This window comes from Phocoena sinus, chromosome 19, assembly GCF_008692025.1.
Source record: "Phocoena sinus isolate mPhoSin1 chromosome 19, mPhoSin1.pri, whole genome shotgun sequence".
Taxonomy (NCBI): domain Eukaryota; kingdom Metazoa; phylum Chordata; class Mammalia; order Artiodactyla; family Phocoenidae; genus Phocoena; species Phocoena sinus.
Window position 1 is genome coordinate 4,308,841 of NC_045781.1, and position 22,828 is coordinate 4,331,668.

Below are 22,828 nucleotides of genomic sequence, written 5' to 3' on the forward strand. Positions count from 1 at the left end.
CGTAACACGGTTTCCTTGTATTGACTCCGTTTCTTATACACGTAACTGACAAAGGACTACATATGACAATTTCACAAGCTCCATTTTAAATACAACATGAATTTACAAAATGTAAAGGCAGTGTTAGTCCCCAGTCGTATTTGGAGTTCCAGAAGTTGCACAGGTACCACGTGGGGAAGTGCTGCTTCACCAGACACAGGTACTCCTACATCTTTCCAATCCTCAGTCTTTCAGTCTCGTCCAATCACGTGAGACTTGAGGTTGAGCCTCTTTCCATGGAGGTGGGGAGGAGGGCGGTCACACAGTCAACGGGAGGAAGAGACCAGGAGGTCCTCACAGAGGACACTTACTAGGACTGAAGAACCTGTCCCTCAGACTCCTCTATGATGTGAGGGCTCAACAAGTGTAGGCTTCTTGAGGAAGATGAGAGCATTTGAGATTCGGAGCTCGGCCATCGCTTGTCCAGTCTCATAAAGATAGCTCTGTCCAGCTGGCCTGAAACATTCATGGTGGGTGTGGGGGACACTGCAAATCTCGACTGGGCTCAGGCAACGTGAGTCGGATGGAGTCTGCAGGTCAAAGGTGGATATCAGGGGACTTCCCTGGCAGTCCATAAGACTCTGTGCCTCCACTTCAGGGGGTGCAGGTTTGATCCCTGGTTGGGGAACTAAGATCCCACAGGCCACAATGCACAGCCAGAAAAAAAAAAGAAAAAAAGCTGGGCATCAAGGCTGGTGTCTTCCTGGTCACGTGGGGTTGCTTGTTAGGATCCAAGTCCAGGTGTATGAGGGGAAGCTGAAGAGCTTGTCGGCCCCAGACCAGGTCACGGAGAACTGGGCTGGGAGCTGTAGGATAGGCTGAGTCTTGCTCTTTTGTGGGGAATTCTGGCAAGTCTGGAGGGGATCTGGGAAGACCTCTCAAATCATGCCTTGATGCTACATTCACAGTTCTGGCCACACTGTTGTGTGGCAGGTTGTGGGTTGGGCTTCGAATCCCCATCAGGACAGTTGACCTGTGCCTGGAGGTCACAGACACAACCCAGGGCGAGTGTCTTCCTGTTAGACTGCAGAACGTCACAGGAGACACCATCAGGCCTGCTGGCTGTCAACTTGGCCGCGAGAGAGGCATCCCGGCAGAAGCTCTTTAGAGCTTGGTGGGCAAGGCACTGGAATCCACCTCATGTCTTGGGTCCACAAGCACTCAGTTCAGGGGCTTTCTTTTCTTTTCTTTTTTTTTTTTTGTGGTACGCAGGCCTCTCACTGTTGTGGCCTCTCCCGTTGCAGAGCACAGGCTCCAGACGCGCAGGCTCAGCGGCCATGGCTCACAGGCCTAGCCGCTCCGTGGCATGTGGGATCCTCTCGGACCAGGGCACGAACCCGTGTCCCCTGCTTCGGCAGGCGGATTCTCAACCACTGCATCACCAGGGAAGCCCGGGGGCTTTCTTGAGAGACTGTGTAGGGCAGAATCATCTCCTATTAGGGTTCTTGACTGGTGGCTGACCTGTGAGAACAGGGCCCAGGACAGATCTCCTCCTGGATGTTTGGACAGGCACTGGCCGGGTGGGATGCTGTGGGAGAAGGAAATTCATTTAGACACTTCAGGAGTCAGAGTTATCAAACTGCATGCGATACAGGGCTGACAGTTTCAACCATATCGTAATAGAAAACAGGAAAATCATAAGCAACTTAGGACAAAGGGAAACTGGCAGACAAATAGGCAGAAAATAACCAATATACGCTAGGATTCTTTTCTGTATCAGGAGGAAGAGGAACAACCCAATAGAAATAGACAACACATGCAAAATTAAGTTTCACAAAGGCACGCAAATGGCCATTACACATTTGCAGAGATACCCACCTCAGAGGTGGTCAAGGGAAAAAATTACAATACCAATCTGAGATTTTTGCCTATCAGATATGGTATGAAAACTTTCCTCATGTTGCTTGTTGTTGAGGTCAAGGGTCAAAACATTTTCCTGTGCAGTGTGGAGAATATCAACAGCAACTAACCTTTTGAGGGCAATTGGGAGTATTTACAAGTTAAATGATCCCTTGTCTTGACATGAAGCCAGAGAAGGAAGCTGATAAAACACTTCACACACACACACACAAAAAAAAACCCTTCACATGTGCGCTGAAAGGCTTCCACTAGCATTTGCTGGCCTACTTGCACAAAATAGGAAAAAAATTCAAATAAAAAAAATTGAAAAAAAAAATAAAATGGGACCAGAATTTTGGATTACCTAACCCATGAAGAAAAAAAAAAAGGAACATGTAAAACACAGAAAAAAATTAGAATATGAGAAATACAGGGAGAAAAAAAACAGGACTCCTAGCATCCAGCCTGGGTTTAACATAATCCTGCACACATGAGGGGCATAGGAGTGAAGCACAATGGGGATGGAGGGGAGAAACAGCAGGGGAGCAGGGGCGGGACTCACCCTCACAAAGGCACACAATTCCGTGGATTCCTTCCAGGGTCTCTGCCTCTTCTCTTGGCGTCTCTCGGGACATGTCTGTGGTAGAGGATTTCTCTGCCGCCCCTCTTGCCTGCAGAACATTTCATCTTAAGTGTCTGGAAGCCCTCACCAGTGACTGGGAACCAAGAAGACTGTGGGAACCCAGTCCTAGCCCTTGTTTGGGGGTGAAGGAGGCATCTGAGACCCTGTGACCTTTGTAAAGGCGAGTCCTTCCATGACTTCAGAGGCAGCCCTCACTTCCGGGAAGCACCTCCTTCCCTACCGTGGTTTCATCATTGAATACTTTCAGGTGGTTCTCTGCCTGCCATGTGCATCATTCCAAGGGAGTTTCCGGCCCCTCCCCCTTCACGATTCTCAGGACTAGACTGAGCTCTGAGTGTGCAGCCCTGGAAGGCACAAAGCTCTCGAACGCTGCTCTTGAGTCTCCCTGTCTGCACCTGAGAGATCTACATAGAAAGAGTAGAGGGGCAAGACCATCTCCCTTGGTACCACTGTCCCCCAGCTCATTCTGACCCTGTGCTTCCTCACCTCAGTTCTGGTTCCTTCTCTCTGGCAGCCGTGTTGATGGACCCTGGAGTCTGGAGGTCCTGGGGGTTCGTGGGTGTCAGATTCTCCTTCTTATTGGAGCCCAAAGGCTGGGGAGCAAGGGCCCCACCCCAGGACTTCATGGGGCACCACTTGCTGATGGCCAAGTGTCCAAAGGCTCCACAATTCCTGCATTTCACCTGGGGGTGGAGGAGGAGTGTGGGGTCAACAGCAACCACAGGCAAGTTTCTTTCTTGTTTTAAAATTTTATTTATTTTATAGTTGTTTATTTTTTAGGCCATGCTGTGGGCATGTGGGATGTTAGTTCACCGACCAGGGATCGAACCTGCACCCCCTGCGTTGGAAGCACGGAGTCTTAACCACTGGACCACCAGGGTAGTCCCTGCAGGCAAGTTTCAAAGGTTAACACAGTTGACTCTTCAATGACGTGGGTTGGAACTGGGCAGGTCCACTTACACTCAGATATTTTTCATAAACCTGGACTATAGTACTACACCATCCAGAGTTGGTTGAATCCTCGGATGGGGAACCTCAGGTACAAAGGGCCAGAGGGCTGGCTATAAAGTTATACGTGGATTTTCCACTGACTAGAGTTTGCTGCCCCTAACCCCTTTGTTGTTCCAGAGTCACCTGCATAAGGACAGATTTTTGAAGTTGGATAGTGGTTTGGGATACAGGACATGGATTAGAACTGCCAGGACATTGAGATACTATGGTGCTGCCCATGGAGCATTTTCAAGAGAGATCAAGGAGAAGAGAATTTAGTGTCTAAAGGCGATGAAAATGAGCCAGATTTGTGCACTGGACAGACACCAAGCTTGACATGACACCGAACAGGGAATAAGGTAGCTCCTCAGAGGAGTCGATGGGCCAATCACCCAGGTGAGGATACTACAAACCAGGCCAGCCTGACTTGGATAAGTAAGAACATCTGTCATAAGACACAGGCATTTCCGAGTTCCCTGGTGGACCCGTGATTAGGGCTCGGCACTTTCACTGCCACGGGTGGGGGTTCGATTCCCTGGTCGGGGAACAAAGATCCCGCAAGCGTTTCCATGGTAAAAACCACTCTCCGGGCTTCCCTGGTGGCGCAGTGGTTAAGAATCTGCCTGCCAATGTAGAGGACACGGGTTCGAGCCCCGGTCCAGGAATATCCCACATGCTGTGGAGCAGCTAAGCCCGTGCGCCACAACTACTGAGCCTGCACTCTAAAGCCCGCGAGCCACATGCCACAACTACCGAAGCCCATGTGCCTAGAGCCCGTGCACTGCAACAAGAAAAGCCCACACACCACAATGAAGAGTAGCCCTGCTCACCGCAACTAGAGAAAAGCCCATGCGTAGCCACGAAGACCCAACGCAGCCAAAAATAAAAAATAAATTAATAAAATAACAAATTAATTTTTTAAAGTTAATTAAAAAAAACCCCACTCTCTGGGATCCATGCAGACACCCTGGTTCTTGAAATATCCAAGCCTCCGATTACCTTGGTACCCTTCTCTCCTGAGAAGGGAGTCTTCTGCCTCACTGGCTCCCTCTGTAGCATCTTCACATTCTGGGCCGTAGCGGGTCTTTGGGGCAGATTGTGAATGTTGTGACCTTTTATCTGCCTCATGTCCTTGGGCTTCTGGTCATTCTTCCTCAGGAATTGACTGTTCAGTTTTCTAGACACAAGAAAAAAATAAAAAATAGTATGTAGACACAGAGACAGAAGCCCATCCTACTCCTACTTCTGAATGAATGTGAGGGCTCACTGACCACTAAGTCGTTCCCACTATGAGTTGGTCTCTCCTCAGGAAGTGATGTCCCATTCTGTGAAATTTGTGACCTTTTTCCATCATTACTAACTCCCAGAGCGGGACACTGCCTGTGATAAGACCCCTAGATGAACAAACAGTGAAATTAGATTTGCAACCTGGAATGCCTGGCTTTGGCGAGTTGGCTGTGCTCAGGGCTGCTCATAATGTTTCTCCCTGAGAATTTCAGTGTAAACTTGGGCCTGTGTTTCGGGTTTTTAGACAGGCCCTCCCTCCAACATTTAAACATCTATCAATATTTATTGAAGACAATGCACAGGCAGACAACAACTATGGATTTTTTTCCCACGTATTTTCAGAAAACTCACAATTTTCGCAGAAGAGCTTCTTCCTGAGAAAACCTGTCAGTTCTTCTGACAAAGCTTGGCAAAGATTTGATAGTAAGTTAATGAACACCTGTGAAATTTCAGACATGACCCCTGAACCATATGCCTGTGTTCAACAGAGGCTTGCACAAAGCCACAGAGGAACAAGCAATCTGAGGGTGCTTGTGCAAGCTCACATATATGTGCAAATTCACACCAGGCAACCCACAAATAAAAGCCTGTGTTATGCTGAGGGATACACAAGTCAAAATTCTATCCCGGCAGAAATCTACAACGCACACCTGTGCCCTGTTGGAAACCCTCCAGGCTCTACCCCATCACTGCCTGACATTTGACTTACCTCTCCTCTTGGACTCCAGGTCTTTGGGAAGCTCTGTGAGGCTGGATCACTGAAGGATGACATTTCTTAATCGGGACACAGCGGGCACTTGGATCTTCTCCCGGCAACAGAGGAAACCGTAGCAGAACCTCTACAGCGGCATCAACTACCCACTTCTCTGTCATCAAGTCGATCTGATGGAGAATCAAGACACAACCAGAGTTCTGAACACAGGAAGAAAACTTGGGATTACAGAAGATTAAAACTCCCAGTTTCTTGAGTTCTTTAATGTAATGCTAATTGGAGTGGAAAAGTTCTTTCCTCCAATCCCATAATGAGTTTGCCTGTGACCTCCAAGGGGCAGGCGGCAAGGAGTGGAATCAGAGTGTTGAGGGAATGCTGGTGATCCCCAGGTGGGAACTGAGGTGCCACAGCTGTTGCATATGTCCTGTCCATCTAATCATTGCATGTCCATTTTCATTGACCAATGCCCATGCACCCATGTTTTTGTTTTGTTTTTCTTTCTTTCTTTCTTGTTTTTTTTTTTTTTGCTGTACTTATAATTACAGTTTTATAATAAAGGATACACATAGGGTGAGGTCTGGGAGGTTTCCAAACACAGCTTCCATGTCCTTGACACACAGAATCAGGACATGTCCCTCTCCTAGCACATCAATGTGTTCACCAGCCAGGAAGCTCACACAAACATCAGTATCCAGAATTTTCAGTTTCATTGATTGACTTATTGGCCATGTGGTTTAACTAAATCTCCAACCACCCTTTGCTTTGTGCACCCATGTTGTTAACCACTGAATTTCACCCCTGGGCACAGGAGAACCTACCTGAGCACTGATACCAGACAGGGAGGCCACCTCATCCCTCTACATCTCATTTGCCCAACCTAACAACTCCCACACTTACATCTCTTTGTGGAATCCCAACCTTCTTTAAGAACGCTTTGCCCTGTTCCATTGAAAGTTTGCTGGGGTCCATCGCTGCCAGTACTACCCCAAGGATTCTTTTTCTCTGTGGAGAGTAGAAAAGGAAACCATTGAATTTTGTACATCCCTGGAACACATACAGGACGCAGTCAAGTCCCATCCCTCTTCTCTGCCCACCATCTCAACTACTACCTTTTATTCAAAGTACATGTACATATTCTTCTACTAGGAACAGAGTAGCAATTAATGAAAAATAAGTTGATACAATTTACAATAACCAAGACTTGGAAACAACCTAAATGTCTGTCAACTGATGAAAGGATAAAGAAGATGTGATATATATATATATATATATATAAAATGGAATACTATTCAGCCAAAAAGAATAAAATAATGCCATTTGCAGCAACATGGGTGGGCCTAGAGATGATCATACTAAGTGAAGTAAGGTCAGAAAGAGAAAGATAAATACCGTGTGATATCACTTCTATGTGGAATCTAAAATATGACATAAATGAACTTATCTATGAAACAGAAACAGACTCACAGAAATAGAGAACAGATTTGTGGTGGCCAAGGGGGAGGTAGGGTGGGGGAGGGATGGATTGGGAGCTTGGGATTAACAAATGCAAACTATTATATAAAGAATGAATAAACAACAAGGCCCTACTATATACTAAAGGGAACTATATTCAATATCCCATAATAAATCATAATGGAAAAGAATATGAAAAAGAATATATACAATCTGAATCACTTTGCTGTATACCAGAAACTAACACACTGTAAATCACTATACTTCAATAAAATAATTTTTAAAAAATAAGGTGATAATTTTTTTTTAAGTTTCTCCACTATATCCATGAAAATTCAATTAACAATCAAGCCAGGAAGAGAAAAAGAGTACTTCATTCGAACCAAACTGAGGATGATAAGCCAGGAGACAGACTCTCAGAAGCTCTGAGAACTGTTCCTCTGGTCAGGAGTTAGAGATGCAGTTTTATCCTTTTCAAGACAATGAATTATGTATCATATGGGCAGGTTAACATTATACCTGAATGTCATCAGAGATATTTTGGTTAGGTATGCACGGACAGAGTGAACTTTTAGGTCAATAACATCCCATGTACAGGATGAAAAAGAAATATTAATCTTAAAAATTACAATGCTGGGGCTTCCTTGGTGGCACAGTGGTTGAGAGTCCGCCTGCGGATGCAGGGTACACGGGTTCGTGCCCTGGTCTGGGAAGATCCCACATGCCGCGGAGCGGCTGGGCCCGTGAGCCATGGCTGCTGAGCCTGCGCATCCGGAGCCTGTGCTCCGCAACGGGAGAGGCTGCAACAGTGAGAGGCCCGCATACCGCAAAAAAAAAAAAAAATTACAATGCTGGCATCTGAAGAAAGGGACAATTTTTCTCAAAGTTTCACTATATCCTCCTGCCTTGAGAAGTTCCGGTTAATGTATAATGCAGGTGCAAACTGCACATTTGGAAAGGCCTGTCCTCTTCAAATGGGGACATGTGGAGGAATATTATGTGTGTTTCAATTCTGACTTAGCTCGACTATCTTGCCATAGAGAAATTTCTGATTTTTCCCCCTCAACTACTTAACATATTATATTTAATAAACGCACATTCCATATTTAGAGACCTTATATTATATACCAGAAAACACTTGGAAAAAGTATTCAGGTAATAGCTCTCAAAGAAAATTCAAGATATTTTACAATCTAGAGTTCCCTTTTGTCCATTTTAACAAAATTAAATATAACTACTTTTTTACATTTCTTAATAACATTAAGGTTTTTTTTTACTGCTTTTTTATCTCTGATTCATAAAAAATCAGTTTTCTTTTTTATTCTGATTCATGGCTTCTAAACCAATTGTCATTGCACCGTGTTATGTCAAGACTATACTTTTTATATAGGATTTAGAAACCATCTACAAAAGCGGTTATTTTGCTCTATGCACAAAATGTAAGTCATTTTCAAATCCTCTCCACTGTATAAAAATATGGAACACTTCACGAATTTGCGTGGCATCCTTGCACAGGGGCCATGCTAATCTTCTCTGTGTCGTTCCAATTTTAGTATATGTGCTGCCGAAGCAAGCACTAAGTGTTTTGTGTTTTTTTTTTTTTTTTTTTTTTGCGGTACGCGGGCCTCTCACTGTTGTGGCTTCTCCCATTGCAGAGCACAGGCTCCGGACGCGCAGGCTCAGTGGCCACGGCTCACGGGTTCAGCTGCCCCGCGGCATGTGGTATTTTCCCAGACCGGGGCACGAACCCGTGTCCGCTGCATCGGCAGGTGGCCTCTCAACCACTGCGCCACCAGGGAAGCCCGCAAGCACTAAGTATTTTTTAAAATGTGAAATACACTGGCACAAATCGCTGAAATCAAATTCCTTAAATCAGAAATGAAATTCAAATGGAAATCATAAAGAAGAAAAAACAGATAAACCATTTTGGGTCAAAACTTAGGAGCAGGACAAAATCTGACTTCAGGGGAGATTCCTTAGTCTAAACGGACACGTTATAAACAAGCAAAAAACAAAAAAATTATCCAAAGTGTTCTGGGTTTTTTGTAGTTGTTGTTTGGTTTTGTTTTTGACCACACCACACGGCATGTGGTATCCTAGCTCCCCAAACAGGGATCTGACCCGGGCCCACTGCATTGGAAGCGTGGAGTCCTAACCACTGGACGGCCAGAGAATTACCAAGGTGTTTATCTTAAGAAAATGAGGACAGAAAAAAAATTACAAAAGGTAAAATAAATAACGGGGAATTGGCTAACTAAAAATTAAACAGGTTCTAATGGAAATACAAATAGAATGCAACAGGAAAATATCTTAATCCACAGACTGTCATGAAAAGTAAATATGATTTATCATACTAAATTATATTAAGAAAAAGAAAAGACAATTTTGCCATAGAAACAGGAAAGAAAGGGTCAGAACATGTTATGTCGGATATTGGGGCTGACTTATTTGAAGGTCTAGAATAAAGTACGCTTTCCTCTTCAAATTTCAATGACCAAAATCAAGTAGTGAGGAAGGATTTCCCAACCATAAAATAAGGTTGCTTCCACATTGCACTAGGAACTTCACACCTGAGGTGTTGCTCTGTTTTGTGTACAGGCTTAGGGTCAGGGTCCTGAATTTCAGCCATCTCCAAACAAGTTCCCATGAATACACTAGGATGAAAGGTAGATTAACAAATCGTTTATAGTTTTATAAAGCCCTCGCTCAAAGGGTTCCATAACTGCTAATCCACCACCACACACAAATCAAGTGCTTGGTGACCATTCTTTGAAAAGTCTGACATTCATTGAAAAATTAACATTTTGGAAGTATTTTGTGTATCAGTCACTGTGCTAAGAAATTCTATTAAACAATGAACTAATCCTTACCTCAACGTCTAAAATGGCCCTCTGTTGCTTGTTCCCACTCTCCTAGTTCACTGACGATAAACAGTAATGAAAAGTGAAGTGCGCTTCTGCTGTCTGTCCAGAACCGCCCAGATATGTGGACACTGGACAAAACCACCGGAGAGAGAGCGGTTGCTAGGATGCCTGGAGAAGAGACCGCTGACCAGAATTCCTTCTTCTGCTGGGCTTTACACTGTCTTAGGACCCCCTGGATTTTCCCTCCCGTTAATCTCATCATCCTAACCTAATCACAGCTAACCAATCACCACCCACAATCCACTGACTGGATGCAACGTTCTATTGGGTGTTTACCATTCCTTCACACTCTCACTTTCTCTCAAATTTGTACATCTGAAACAATACGCTGTATTTTGGTCTTTGCCATTTTCTATGATTTTAAAACGACATTCGTATAACTATGTAATTTTAACAATATATACTACGTCTAAAATATTTATGCATATGTCGCTACGGGAGAGGCTGTGCATGAGTGGGGATAGTGGGTATATGGGAAATCTCTGGACTTTCTGCTTCTATTGCTGTGAGCTAAAAACAGCTAAAGGCTTCCCTGGTGGCGCAGTGGTTAGGAGTCCGCCTGCCGATGCAGGGGACACGGGTTCGTGCCCCGGTCCGGGAGGATCCCACATGCCGCGGAGCGGCTGGGCTCGTGAGCCATGGCCGCTGAGCCTGCGCGTCCGGAGCCTGTGCTCCGCAACGGGAGAGGCTCAAGTACCGCAAAAAAAAAGGAGGAGGAATAATTCTGATGCTTGAGCTGAGTTAGTAAAGTGAGATGGGGTCCTAGACCTGCTACCACTTCCTGATGCCTCCTAAAGTGACTTAGTGTAATTCTCAATAACAGTGATTGCTATTGTTTAATCCAAGTGAAGTGAAACCTGATTTTTAATTTCACCAATGATGATACTTCAGAAATACAGTAGTCAGGTTACCTTACAGGTATCATAGAATGAGTTTTCAGGTTTAGTAGAGGTATGCCATTAACATCTCCATGATTAACAAAAGCTACAATAAATCTACAGGAATCATCTAATCCTGCAGAGAAACAGTGTATATAAATGACAATTGCTGGAATAGAAATATTTTCTCTACCTCTGGGTGTATGAAATTCCTTAAGGAGATATTAACTGAAAACATCCATTGTTGGTTAACTTTGGTAAGAGCGTTTTCTGTCTCCAAATTAGGGAAGGAATTTTTTAATGGTAATTTTGAAAATGGGTTTCAGATAGCAGATATCAGGCACAAAAGTATCTAGTGACCTATTCTTTGATTTTAAAATATTCTTATATCATTTCCAATCCATGTATCTAATTTTATTAAAATACTTAAAACTTTATTCATAATTAGTATTGACTTATACAATAAATATTTAAAGGTAAATGGAAACTTGTTACAAAAAATATTTTACTCCTTTTTTTTTTTTTTTTTTTGCGGTACGCGGGCCTCTCACTGTTGTGGCCTCTCCCATTGCGGAGCACAGGCTCCAGACGCGCAGGCTCAGCGGCCATGGCTCACGGGCCCAGCTGCTCCGCGGCATGTGGGATCCTTCCGAACTGGGGTACGAACCCGTGTCCCCTGCATCAGCAGGTGGGCTCTCAACCACTGTGCCACCAAGGAAGCCCCACAAAAAACATTTAAAAATACCATCAAATCTAAAATGAAATGAAAATGTATGAAAACATGTAGATACACACCTGTATTTTATTTAAGAACATAACTAGCTAGGTTTGTTAAATACCATCGTGTTTAAATGCACTGGTGTTTTACCAACCTAGCAAGGTTCTAATTCCTTTTTTCCTTTTCATAAAAAGCCTTTAAATTTGGACAAATCATGAATTTATCTGTCTCGGTGTTCCTTATCTTTTCATTGAAGATACTAGTGCCAACTGCGTCATGAATTATGTAGAATACAGGGTGTACGACATACTTGGCTTTTATACAGTGATCCATATGCTGTAAAGCTCTTTCAGTGTTATATATTCAACTTTCAGACACCTGTTTAGGAGGAAAAATATATAAATAATTACTTATAAGTGGGAACTAATTTAAGTGAAGAATATTAAATTTCAGTTACATGCTATAGAATTCTGCCTCATGTTCCAATGCAGGAATCTCAGGCTCAGAAGAAAAATATTATTCTTTGGGATTTGACAGATGGCCACCAGGAATTTGACAATAGGAATGATCTTTGTATTCCAGACTACAGTTGGAATTCTGGGGAATTTCTGTCTTGTTTACCATTTTCTCTTCCTTTACTTCACAAAGTGCAGGTTTAGGTCCACAGATTTGATTCTCAAGCACATGACTGTACCAATCTCTTGGTTATTTTCTCCAAAGGAATCCCTGAAACGTCAGCAGCTTTGGGGTTGAAACTTTTTTTCAATGATTTTGGATGCAAACTTGTTTTCTATATTCACAGAGTGAGCAGGGATGTGTCCATTTGTACCACTTGCGTCTTGAGTGTCTTCCAAGCCATCTTGATCAGTCCCAGAGACTCTAGGTGGGCAGAGCTTAAGGTAAAAGCTCCCAGGTTCATAGGCACCTTCAACACCCTCTGCTGGATCTTGAACATGATGTTAAATATTTTGGTTCCTTTTCATACGACCAACAAAATGAACAACATGAACATCATAAGGAAAAAAGATCATGGCTACTGTTTTGCAGTATATCAGGGCAAAATTACAGAGTCCTTCTATCTGCTCTTGGTATTATTGCATGATGGCTTCTGTTTGGTGCTGATGGTCTAGTCCAGTGGTTCCATGGTTTTCCTTCTGCACAGGCACAAGCAGAGGGTCCAATATATCCATAGGAACAATCCGTCCGTCAGAGCTTCTCCTGAGACCACAGCTATCCGAAGCATCCTTGTCCTGGTGTGCTTCTTTGTTTCTTTGTGGACTCTCTCCTCTATCTTTCACATTTGTTTGGCAGTTTTTATTTTTATTTATTTTCATTTTTTAAAGAAGATGTTGGGAGTAGGAGTTTATTAATTAATTAATTTATTTTTGCTGTGGTGGGTCTTCATTTCTGTGTGAGGGCTTTCTCTAATTGTGGCAAGCGGGGGCCACTCTTCACCACAGTGCGCGGGCCTCTCACTATCGCAGCCTCTCTTGTTGCAGACGTGCAGGCTCAGTAATTGTGGCTCACAGGTCCAGCCGCTCCGCGGCATGTGGGATCCTTCCAGACCAGGGCTCGAACCCTTGTCCCCGGCATTAGCAGGCAGATTCTCAACCACTGCGCCACCAGGGAAGCCCCTGTTTGGCAGTTTTTAACAATCCAGTTTGTGGATGAAAAATACTTCTACACACATCACTGCATGTTTCCCAACTATAAGCCCCTATATTCTCATGATCCTTGGCTCCAGAGTGTGTAGGTTCTGCTTTGCTTGCTGTGGAATTATAAATCCCCTAAACTTATCATGAATATGTAAATCGTATGCATAATCAGAAAGCCTGGTTGTTTATTCATTAATCTTCTTTGTTGTTTAGGTACATTTATGAAATAGTCACATTACAACAACACATTTACCAAGTTCGGTAAACTGCACAAACTGAGCTTCTATTTCTTAAAAACAGTGCCATCGGGCTTCCCTGGTGGCGCAGTGGTTGAGAGTCCGCCTGCTGATGCAGGGGACGCGGGTTCGTGCCCCGGTCCGGGAAGATCCCACATGCCGCAGAGCGGCTGGGCCCGTGAGCCATGGCCGCTGAGCCTGTGCGTCCGGAGCCTGTGCTCCGCAACGGGAGAGGCCACAACAGTGAGAGGCCCGTGTACCGAAAAAAAAAAAAAAAACAGTGCCATCAATAGCAATTTAATTGAAATGTGATATATTTATCAAGTTAACATATATGTATTTGAAACTTCATTTACGTATGCATGTATAAATACACATGTGTCAGTGTATTTATGTTCTATATGCATATACATAAAATATAGGTTGTCATTATTTTTTCATCAATCAATAACATTGAAAAATTATAAACTAAAAAATAAGATATGATACTAATTATTGTAATTGCAAGTGGCTTTAATCTTTAAGTCTAGTCAATCTGAAATATATATATGCATTTATATTTATATGATATATATGTTTATATTTTATATATACACACATGAATATATATATATATATATATATATATATATATCCACCTTCCAGAGCTACTTATTCAATTTTTTAACTTTACATAGAATATGCTTTTCAGTTTTCTATGTAAAACCTTATATTTTAGGTGTATGTCTTGGGATAATATCCAACTGAATAGACCAAAAAATATTTGATTTTAGTAGGAGAAGTCTTCAAGGTGAATTTAAAAATGAATATATTTACGAATAGATTCTTCAACTTCTTGGATGACCTTAATTACATCCATTCTATTTTCTTTTTCTTTCTCATGCTTTCCACCCTGAGGCTGCTAAGGCAGGTAAATTTGCGGACAACTGAGAAAGATGCAGAAGGTAAGATTTCTTGCCATGTCAGCCTCCCAGATATCTGCCCACAAGGTCTGGTGGAAGAGAAAATGATGAGTCCCTTTCCTCTCTCTAAATTTAGATTAACAGCAGACAATATTTGCATAGCTAGTTCCTTAGGACATAGTGACTCTGGTTTCGGTAAAAAAGTACTCTCATTTTTTTTTTATTGGTATTTTCCTCCCAGAGATGGTCACTGTTTTTTTTGTCTCTTTTCTCTACATTCATGTGAATACCTCATTGTTAATAGTTTTACTTAATACAGATGTTAATAAGTATATGATCTGAAATTAGTAACGATTTAGTTTCTACTCTGCATTATTTTATCTTTCAGTACTGTTTCAGGTCTCATAGTTTAGGGCATGGCATGAGACTGTTCCATAATGCATGTAGGGAATTCCCTTGTGGTCCCGTGGTTAAGATTCTGTGCTTCCACTGCAGGGGACGGGTTCGATCCCTAGTTGGGGAACTAAGATCCCGCATGCCTCATGGTGTGGCCTAATAATAATAATAATGATAGTAATTCATGTAATAGTTTCCTTTGTGCTTTTGTTTGTAGCACAAAGCAAATGAGTCTTTCTGTTCCCATTCTAATATGGAGCCATGCACACTTGCATCCATTAATCCAAATTGGGATGGGGTAGATTTCTGCAGTATTATACATATATCTTTTCAATTAGTGTCTTTATTTTCTTCAGAAAAATACACAGAAATGGAATTGCTGGATCATATGGTAGTCCTCTTTTTTAATATTTTGAGGAACTGCATACTGTTTTCCATAGTGGCTGTACCAATTTACATTCCTACCAACAGTGCATGAGGACTCCTTTTTCTCCACATCTTCACCCACACTTGTTATTTGTTGTTTTTTCGATAACAGCCATTTTCACAGGTGCAAGGTGATATCTCATTGTGATTGTGATTTGAGTTTCCTTGATGATGTGGAATCTAAAACACAAAGCAAATGACTGTATAAAATAAAACAGACAGACTCACAGGTACAGGTATAGAAAACAAACTAGTGGATACCACTTCGGAAAGGGAAGTGGGGAGGGGCAAAATAGGGGAATGGGATTAAGAGACACAAACTACTACCTATAAGATAGATAAGCAACAAGGATGATGTTGCACGACACAGGGCAATGTAGCCATTATTTTGTAATAATCTATACAAATATTGAAACACTATGCTGTATACTTGAGACCAACAGAATATTGTAAATCGACAATACTTCAATTAAAAATTTTTTCTAACGCTGATAATAACTCAACTATCCTTATCAGGTCAGATTGTGGATGCTCAGAAAACTCCATGGGAAACAAAGAGGCTTCCAGAATAGATGAGGAAACATGAGGAGAAGTTTCCCTATCCCGTTAGACTTTCTGTTGTTTCAGGATGCCCTGTTCAAGCACCAGTGCTAACCTAACCAATTCGATATGTATGACTGTGAGCATAACTCCATACTGTTAGTCCCCAAGCAATAATGAAAACTCTCCATGATGGATTCTCGGTGCCCAGAAGACTAGTTACCTGCTCATAAATCTTAACTTAGGAAAGTTCATCCTGTTTCCAAGCACCTACCCCGATACCCTAGGTTAACTATAAAATTCTGGAATGGGCCCTGGGTGGTGCGGAACGCAGCTGTGAAAACTTCCAGATCTTACCATTGTCAGCCTGATCTAGATCCCACCCTGTGAGTAAGTTACACTATCATAGATGGATCCATTGATTAGATAAAGGTCCTTGCCTCCTTTCTCGGTCTCAAGATGCCTTCTCAAAGCCATACTTAGAAAATATACATGCACCCCAATGTTCATTGCAGCGCTATTTACAATAGCTAAGACATGGAAGCAACCTAAATGTCCGTCAACAGAGGAATGGATAAAGAATACGTGGTATGTATATATACAATGGAGTATTACTCAGCCATAAAAAAGAATGAAATAATGTTATTTTCAGCAACATGGATGGACCTAGAGACTATATATTAAGTGAAGTAAGTCAGACAGAGAAAGACAAATGTCATATGATATCACCTATATGTGGAATCTAAAAAATGATACAAGTGTACTTATTTACAAAAGAGAAACAGACTCACAGGCTTAGAAAACAAACTTATGGTTACCAAAGGGAAAATGTTGGGGGGGAGGGTGTTGGTATAAATCAGGAGCTTGGAATGAACACACACACACTACTATATATAGATAGATAACCAACAAGGACCTACTGTATAGCACAGGGAACTCTACTCAATATTCTGTGATAACCTATATGAGAAAAGAATATGAAAAAGAATGAATATATATATAAAAAATTTAAAAAGTAAATATCATCATGATCTCAAGAATTTTTTTAAAAAAAGATGGCTTATCAGTTCACTGGGCATTTTTGTTCCCTTCGCCCTCGAACACAATGCAATCACATGAGATCTAATCATGGGGGTCAATGGGAATTGATCTGGCCGGTCTCTCACCCACAAGACCTTAAGAGATATTTATTTCCTGGTTACTTTTCTTCTGCATTTTGATTTGATCACATATGTATGTATCTGATACAATCAACTATAATTTGATATTTCTCATTCCCAAAATTTTAAGAAATTCTAACATATATGTACATACTTTGAACATACTTTGAATATATTATTTTCTGCAAATGTAAAATATTTATACACATGTCCTTATACTGTCTAATATTTTATCAGGACTTTGCTCCCAATTGTTTTGGAAAAATCTCCTTTTTACACGTGTACCTGTAGTTCATTGTGTTTCACCACTGTTTGTAATTTTTGTGTGTCAATGCACTGGACTTTTTGGTTATAATCCCTGATCCTATTGGTGAGCATTTATGTTTTTCCTTCCGCTATCAATGCTCCCATGAATACACTTGGGCAATCTCCTTGTTGTCATAAACAGAAAGTGAGAAGTTGAATTGGTGAGTCATCATTTTCACGCATCTTAGGGTTTAGTTTGCATAATCATGTATCTCCTGAAGTGGTTAAGCCCCAAAATCTCACTAACTCCAGAGGAGAATCTCCAGTTCCCCACATCATAGGCACACTGGGTAACAATCTGAATTTTTATTAGTAGTATGTATGTGAAAACTTGGTGGTGTTTTTATCTGCATTGACTTTATTACTAGCAATGCTGTATGTAATGTAACATAGTTTTCATCATATGAGTTTACTAACCTGTGAATTGTTTTGTCAATTGTTTTCCAATTTATTGTGAATAGTTTCCTTTTGTTTTGAATCGGTAGAAATTACACTTTATATATCTGGATACAATTTCTTTCTGAGTGATGGGAATTATAAGTAGGTGGTTCCATTTTGTAACTGCTTTTAATGATATTTTCAGACAAAATGTACCAGTTCTAATGTTATGAGAAGTAATTTTAATGTAGGAACTTTGTTTAAATCCTGGCTAAAAAAAATCAAAACCAATAAAATGTGTTTGAGTAATTTAGATTTAGAAGAATGTGAATATGAACTGGGTATTAGATGATATTTAAAATTTTTTGAAATAATTTTGTGTTATAAAGCCTGGGAGTCTTTTATTGTCTTTTATATCCTTAAATGATTACTTCCTAGAACTGATTTGATGGCTTCCAACTTATTTATTAGACAAATACATAATTCTACGATTTGCATTCAAGTCTATCTATCATCTCCATGTCCCACCTAACCCCCACCCAAAGGAGAAGTTTGAGATGTATGATTCAAGACTGGAAAAACATTGAACATTTTGAAGAGGTCTTAAGGGTAAACAGAGATTCACCTTCTCTTCCGGTGTCAGGTTCCCCCGTACAACCACAACCAACAAGGTTCATAATCTCGCACCATCTCAGGCTGGGATAAGTGATAGGATTGTAGAATCCAATCAGCCAATAGGAACAAGCCACGCCCCATGAGGGTCTAATAAAAGGCAGGCACATCGCGCCTGTGGACACTTCTGACTCTGAACCGCTCTGAGAGAGGACCTTTCGTTTGGGCTTCAAGATGGAATCGGGCACTGAAGACCTACACCCTCACAGCCCCTCCACGGAACACCCCACTGACCAGCCTCCCGTCCAGCAGGACTCCATGGAAGAAAGGGGCTCTGATGTGGAGGACAAACTATCCCAAGAAAAAGGCAAGACATTCTCTTCCCGGTGAAGAGACAGCCACGACCAAAGGCCAGATAGGGTCCTGGGCTGTTTGTCTGAGGCTGGAAGGAGGGATGGAATCAGGGATACCGAATTTGTGTTTTGTTGGGATTTTATTTGGAGATCGGTGATGGGAGACGTCCCCCAGCCCTATGGGGGCTTTGAGTATTCTGGCAATGATCCCCCGGAACCATATTATTGCTCCAGTTCATGTGTCTGAATGCCCTCGGTAGAGAGAACTGCCCACAAATACAGGCTAGGGATGGACTAAGGGCTTCTGTGTCCCTCGAGGGAGGACAGTCATCTCAATCCCTCTTTTTCTCCAGGGTCAGAGCCCGAGACAGATGAGGAGGAGAATTCGAAGGAAAACGAGACACGAGACAGAAACAGCTGTACTACTCTGTCAGGTACGATTTCGCTTTTCTGGGGAGGAGGGACAGGGCATATGGAGTAAGTCAGTCTCCCTGGGCAGGGAAGTGGGTGAGCTTTGGCAGCCAGGCCTTGCACATCCTGGACTGTAGGATGTGCAGCTGGGACACGAGCTTTGGTTGGGATCCTGACTCCTTGTGTGTCCGGGATAGGCTAGGTTTCCAGTGTGCCGGGTGCAGGCAGTCATTCAAACTGTCACTTGATCCACAGATTCAGAACGCGGCTCCAGTCCGGAGAGCTCCAGGAAGAGGAAGCTCAAGTCCAGGGACGGCACCTGCGAGAGAACAGGTAGGATCTTGCTTTTGGGTCCCCAGGTGTACAGAGAGAAAAGCAGGGAACCTATCCAGTGTGGGGGCACAAAGGGCCGTGTTCAATGGCTGAAGCCGTTTGGAGACTCTGGGATCCAGGGAGCATTGGAGGGCCCAAGATGGGCATAGCATCACCTCATTCTAGAGCTGAGGGGGCAGGGCAGGAGCAGGAGAGAGATGGGGTTAACGGAAGGGACATTGTGAGATCCTGGGAATGGGGGTCCATGAGAATTGATGTGGCAGGTCTCTCACCTACATGCTTGCTCCACAGGGGCCTCTCCAGCTGAGCTCAGTGCGACTTTGGAAAAGAAGAAACAGAAGGTCCTTGACTCTGGCCACAGCAGGAAGAGTGAAGAAATCCGGGATGCCCGCCCCAGGAGGTCCCAGAGGAGGCGCCCTGGGCGCAGCAAGAGGCCCAGATCCAGGTCCCCAGGAGACCAGCCGCCTCCACTTCGGAAAAGCCTCTTGACTGCCCTGCACTCTATGTCTGAGGCCATTTATCAGAACATAGTTAATGTGTACAATCAGAAGGGCTATTCCCCACTGCTCTGGGAGCAGCTGGCCCAGCTGCGGGGGCCGCTGTGCACCGCGGTGCTGACCATGTACGCCATGGCCAACCAGGCGGCCTATGTCTTCCCTGCTGAGGGCTGGCTCGTCCCAACCCCACTGTCGGCTCCCTGGAGTCCAGCCGGGGATGGAGGAGAAGGTCCGTGCTCCAAGGACAGTCCACCTCTTCCCTAGACAGGCTGTCAGTGGATCAGGCTTGACTTAAACTAAGGGTACCCAAGCCTAGTCAGCAGAGACTGCAGTTCTGAAAGACAGCAAAGCCCTGCAACTGCCCAGATTCTCCAAGGTGACCGGCAGGGCCAATTTTTCACACAGGGTGTTCCTCATAAACACTAGAACCTGGGGTGGTCATCGGAAAGGAGTTTGAAAACTTGAGTCAAAATGGTGAAATCTGAGTTTCCTTGAGGACGAATATTACGACGCTTTTAACATTCGTGTTAGACAATTGATGCGCCTTAGGACAATCAACTTGCTGTATTAACCCCCCAGGCCTCTTGCCTCTCAGGAGCGCTAGCGCTGAGGTGCACGTTCTACACTGGCATTATTTTATAGTGAGGAAAGTCAAGCACTATTTTATAATGAGAACAAATATCAGGGTGTAATTCATGTGCATACTTTAAAGTGTAGCAAAGTAAACATATATTCGTATCCTCCCCCTTTTATTCGGAAAAGGCTGTAGCTCTTCCCTCCTTCACCTCCAGTCCGTGCAGGACAGATATCCACAAACCTTTAATAACAATTCACCTTGAGAAATGTTTATATTTTTCAGTTTGATGAAATGCAGGTGATGCCACCACATGTTTTTGTTTGCTTTTTATTTACTTTAGATAAACTGGAAGTCAAGATATATGAAATGTTTTTTGACCATGTGTATTTATTCTTCATCTGTTTCACCTTAGGTACCTACTTTAAAATTTTCTCCTACTTCATAGATTCCAGTTTGTTATATTTCCTGGAGGATATTAAATATAATATAGATATAGTCATTGGCTTTATATTAATATATTGTTATATTTAATTCTATATACTCTTTGATTTGCATTTTACACTGGGATCGTGCAGTCTCAGCATATAAATGTATATAATTTTTATGTGAGAAAAATAAAATTAAAGCTTTGAGAATCTGTTTTAGCCTTTGCCTTATCATTCCCATGTCACTTAGTGATGAAATAGTAATGTTTTCAAGTATTGTATACCTGAATACAATCCCATATGGGATTAAAATCCCACATGGAATTTCTTTTATTGTATGTGTGGGTCGGGAAGCAGTGTTCTTTTCACCTCAGCTTCATCTCCACCTTGACTTTCCTACACCTACCAGCTATTATTGTACCTAAGCTTAGCAATTTATCATTCCAGTAAATGGGGCCAATTCAGTGATATTACATTACAAATCAGTTTGCACCCATGACATGGCTTCAAATTATACGAAATAAGTGATTACGTATGTACAAACATTTGAATTGACAAGTTACACTTGGAAACTGAGGATGCAGTTACAAAATGATGAAAGAAAATAAACTACTTAGGAATAAATGTAATAAAAATGTGTGAAGGCCGCCACTGTCTCCCAGGCTGGTGGGTTCACCAACCTGCAGTGGGCTGCTACTTGGGCGTGGCGCCGGGCGCCGGGCGCCGGGGGCGCCGGGAAATCCAGTTTTCCCTTGAATAAAGGACATCAAACTAGTTACTACATCGGGTTTCCCTCGTGGCGCAGTGGTTGAGAGTCCGCCTGCTGATGCACAGGACACGGGTTTATGCCCCGGTCCGGGAGGATCCCACGTGCCGCGGAACGCCTGGGCCCGTGAGCCATGGCCGCTGAGCCTGCGCGTCCAGAGCCTGTGCTCCGCAACGGGAGAGGCCACAACACAACAGTGAGCGGCCACGTACCGCAAAAAACCAAAAACTAGTTACTACATTGTTTTGTCATTTGACATCATTTCAAAAAAAAAAAAAAAAAAAAAAAAAACAGATGAAGGAATACATAAGAGCTGGTTCTGGTAGGGTTCCTGGCGCAGTAGCTTCTGTTCCTCAGCAGAAGACTCCCTCCAGCTTCTCTGTCCAGAGTTTTTAATCAGGCATGACTGGTTAAATCACCAGCCATGTGATTGAACCCAATCCCCAGCCTCCCTCCTCTCTCCAGAAGTTGGGCAGCTGCAGGTTCCAATCCCCTGATCACCTGGTTGATCTTTCTGATGTCCAGGCTTCCATTCCATAGCTTTGTACGGAACCCCCATTCAGAGTTGCCTTATTAGTATAATAGCAAAGACACTCCTATCATTCAGGAAATTCCAAGGTGTTTTTTTTTTTTTTTCAATTGAGGTATACTTGATTTACAATGTTGTGTTAGTTTCTGGCGTACAGCACAGTGATTCAGTTAGTGGAAATTCCAAGGGTTTCTGAAGTTTTGCACCGGGGGCCTGGGACAAAGGGGATATGTTTGTTCACAACTGATAAATCAGTGACATTAAAAATTCAGAAATATGCCAAAGTGCATAAGAAAAGTTAATAAGCAGCAGAACTACACTGAAGATGACATCATTAGTAGTTGATATTTGGGAAATGGAAATTTCTATCAAAATGGTCTTACTCTTCACATCCTATAGCATGATACAACTCAAAGGAAAGAAAAATCTATACAGTAAAATACAAAAATATGGTTGAATTCCTTCCTAAAGTTTGTTTCTCCAGCTCCTGACTGTAGCCAACTCCTTGCTCACAGTCTCCAACCGAGTACCTCAGACAATGACAGGTTTGGGGTTGAAATTTTTCCTCACTGATCTTTTTGATGCCTCCAAGTGAATGGGGGACAGAAGTTTAAATTATGCCCTGGAGGGAAGTGAGTATAAAACTGCACATTCCGCACAGGCACAATTTTGCCTTTCCTGTCACTCCAGTTTCCATCACCTCTAAATCAAACTCAGGCTTTCGTTTAATTAAATAAAAAGCTGTAACTGCCTGGGGCCTCACAAGTTCCGGGACCACGCCCACAACGCCAAGCCCCGCCCCCAAGGTCCCAGTGCTCGTGCCGTCCTTGGTGGATCCGCATCT

At 42.8% G+C, this 22,828-nt stretch overlaps 1 protein-coding gene and 1 non-coding gene across 2 annotated transcripts; one reads left to right on the plus strand and one right to left on the minus strand.

Annotated features, from left to right (window-relative positions):
• Positions 1–8,432: 8,432 nt before the first annotated feature.
• LOC116744852 lies at positions 8,433–8,539 on the minus strand. Its single transcript, XR_004347180.1, has one exon. It is a non-coding gene; the product is annotated as a U6 spliceosomal RNA (small nuclear RNA).
• Positions 8,540–18,327: 9,788 nt separating this feature from the next.
• On the plus strand, positions 18,328–21,449 carry LOC116744052 (protein FRG2-like-1). Its single transcript, XM_032613337.1, has 6 exons — positions 18,328–18,479; positions 18,597–18,685; positions 18,800–18,880; positions 19,113–19,190; positions 19,482–19,916; positions 21,352–21,449. The coding sequence occupies exons 1-6, from the start codon at positions 18,328–18,330 to the stop codon at positions 21,447–21,449; spliced, it is 933 nt and encodes a 310-aa protein (XP_032469228.1).
• The last annotated feature ends 1,379 nt before the right edge of the window (positions 21,450–22,828 follow it).

Coding starts and splice junctions, on each gene's coding strand:
- LOC116744052 (XM_032613337.1), top strand. CDS start 18,328: ATGGAATCGGGCACTGAAGACCTACACCCTCACAGCCCCTCCACGGAA. Junction 18,480..18,596: donor GGCAAGACATTCTCTTCCCG/GTGAAGAGACAG, acceptor TTTTATTTGGAG/ATCGGTGATGGGAGACGTCC. Junction 19,191..19,481: donor CGGCACCTGCGAGAGAACAG/GTAGGATCTTGC, acceptor CTTGCTCCACAG/GGGCCTCTCCAGCTGAGCTC.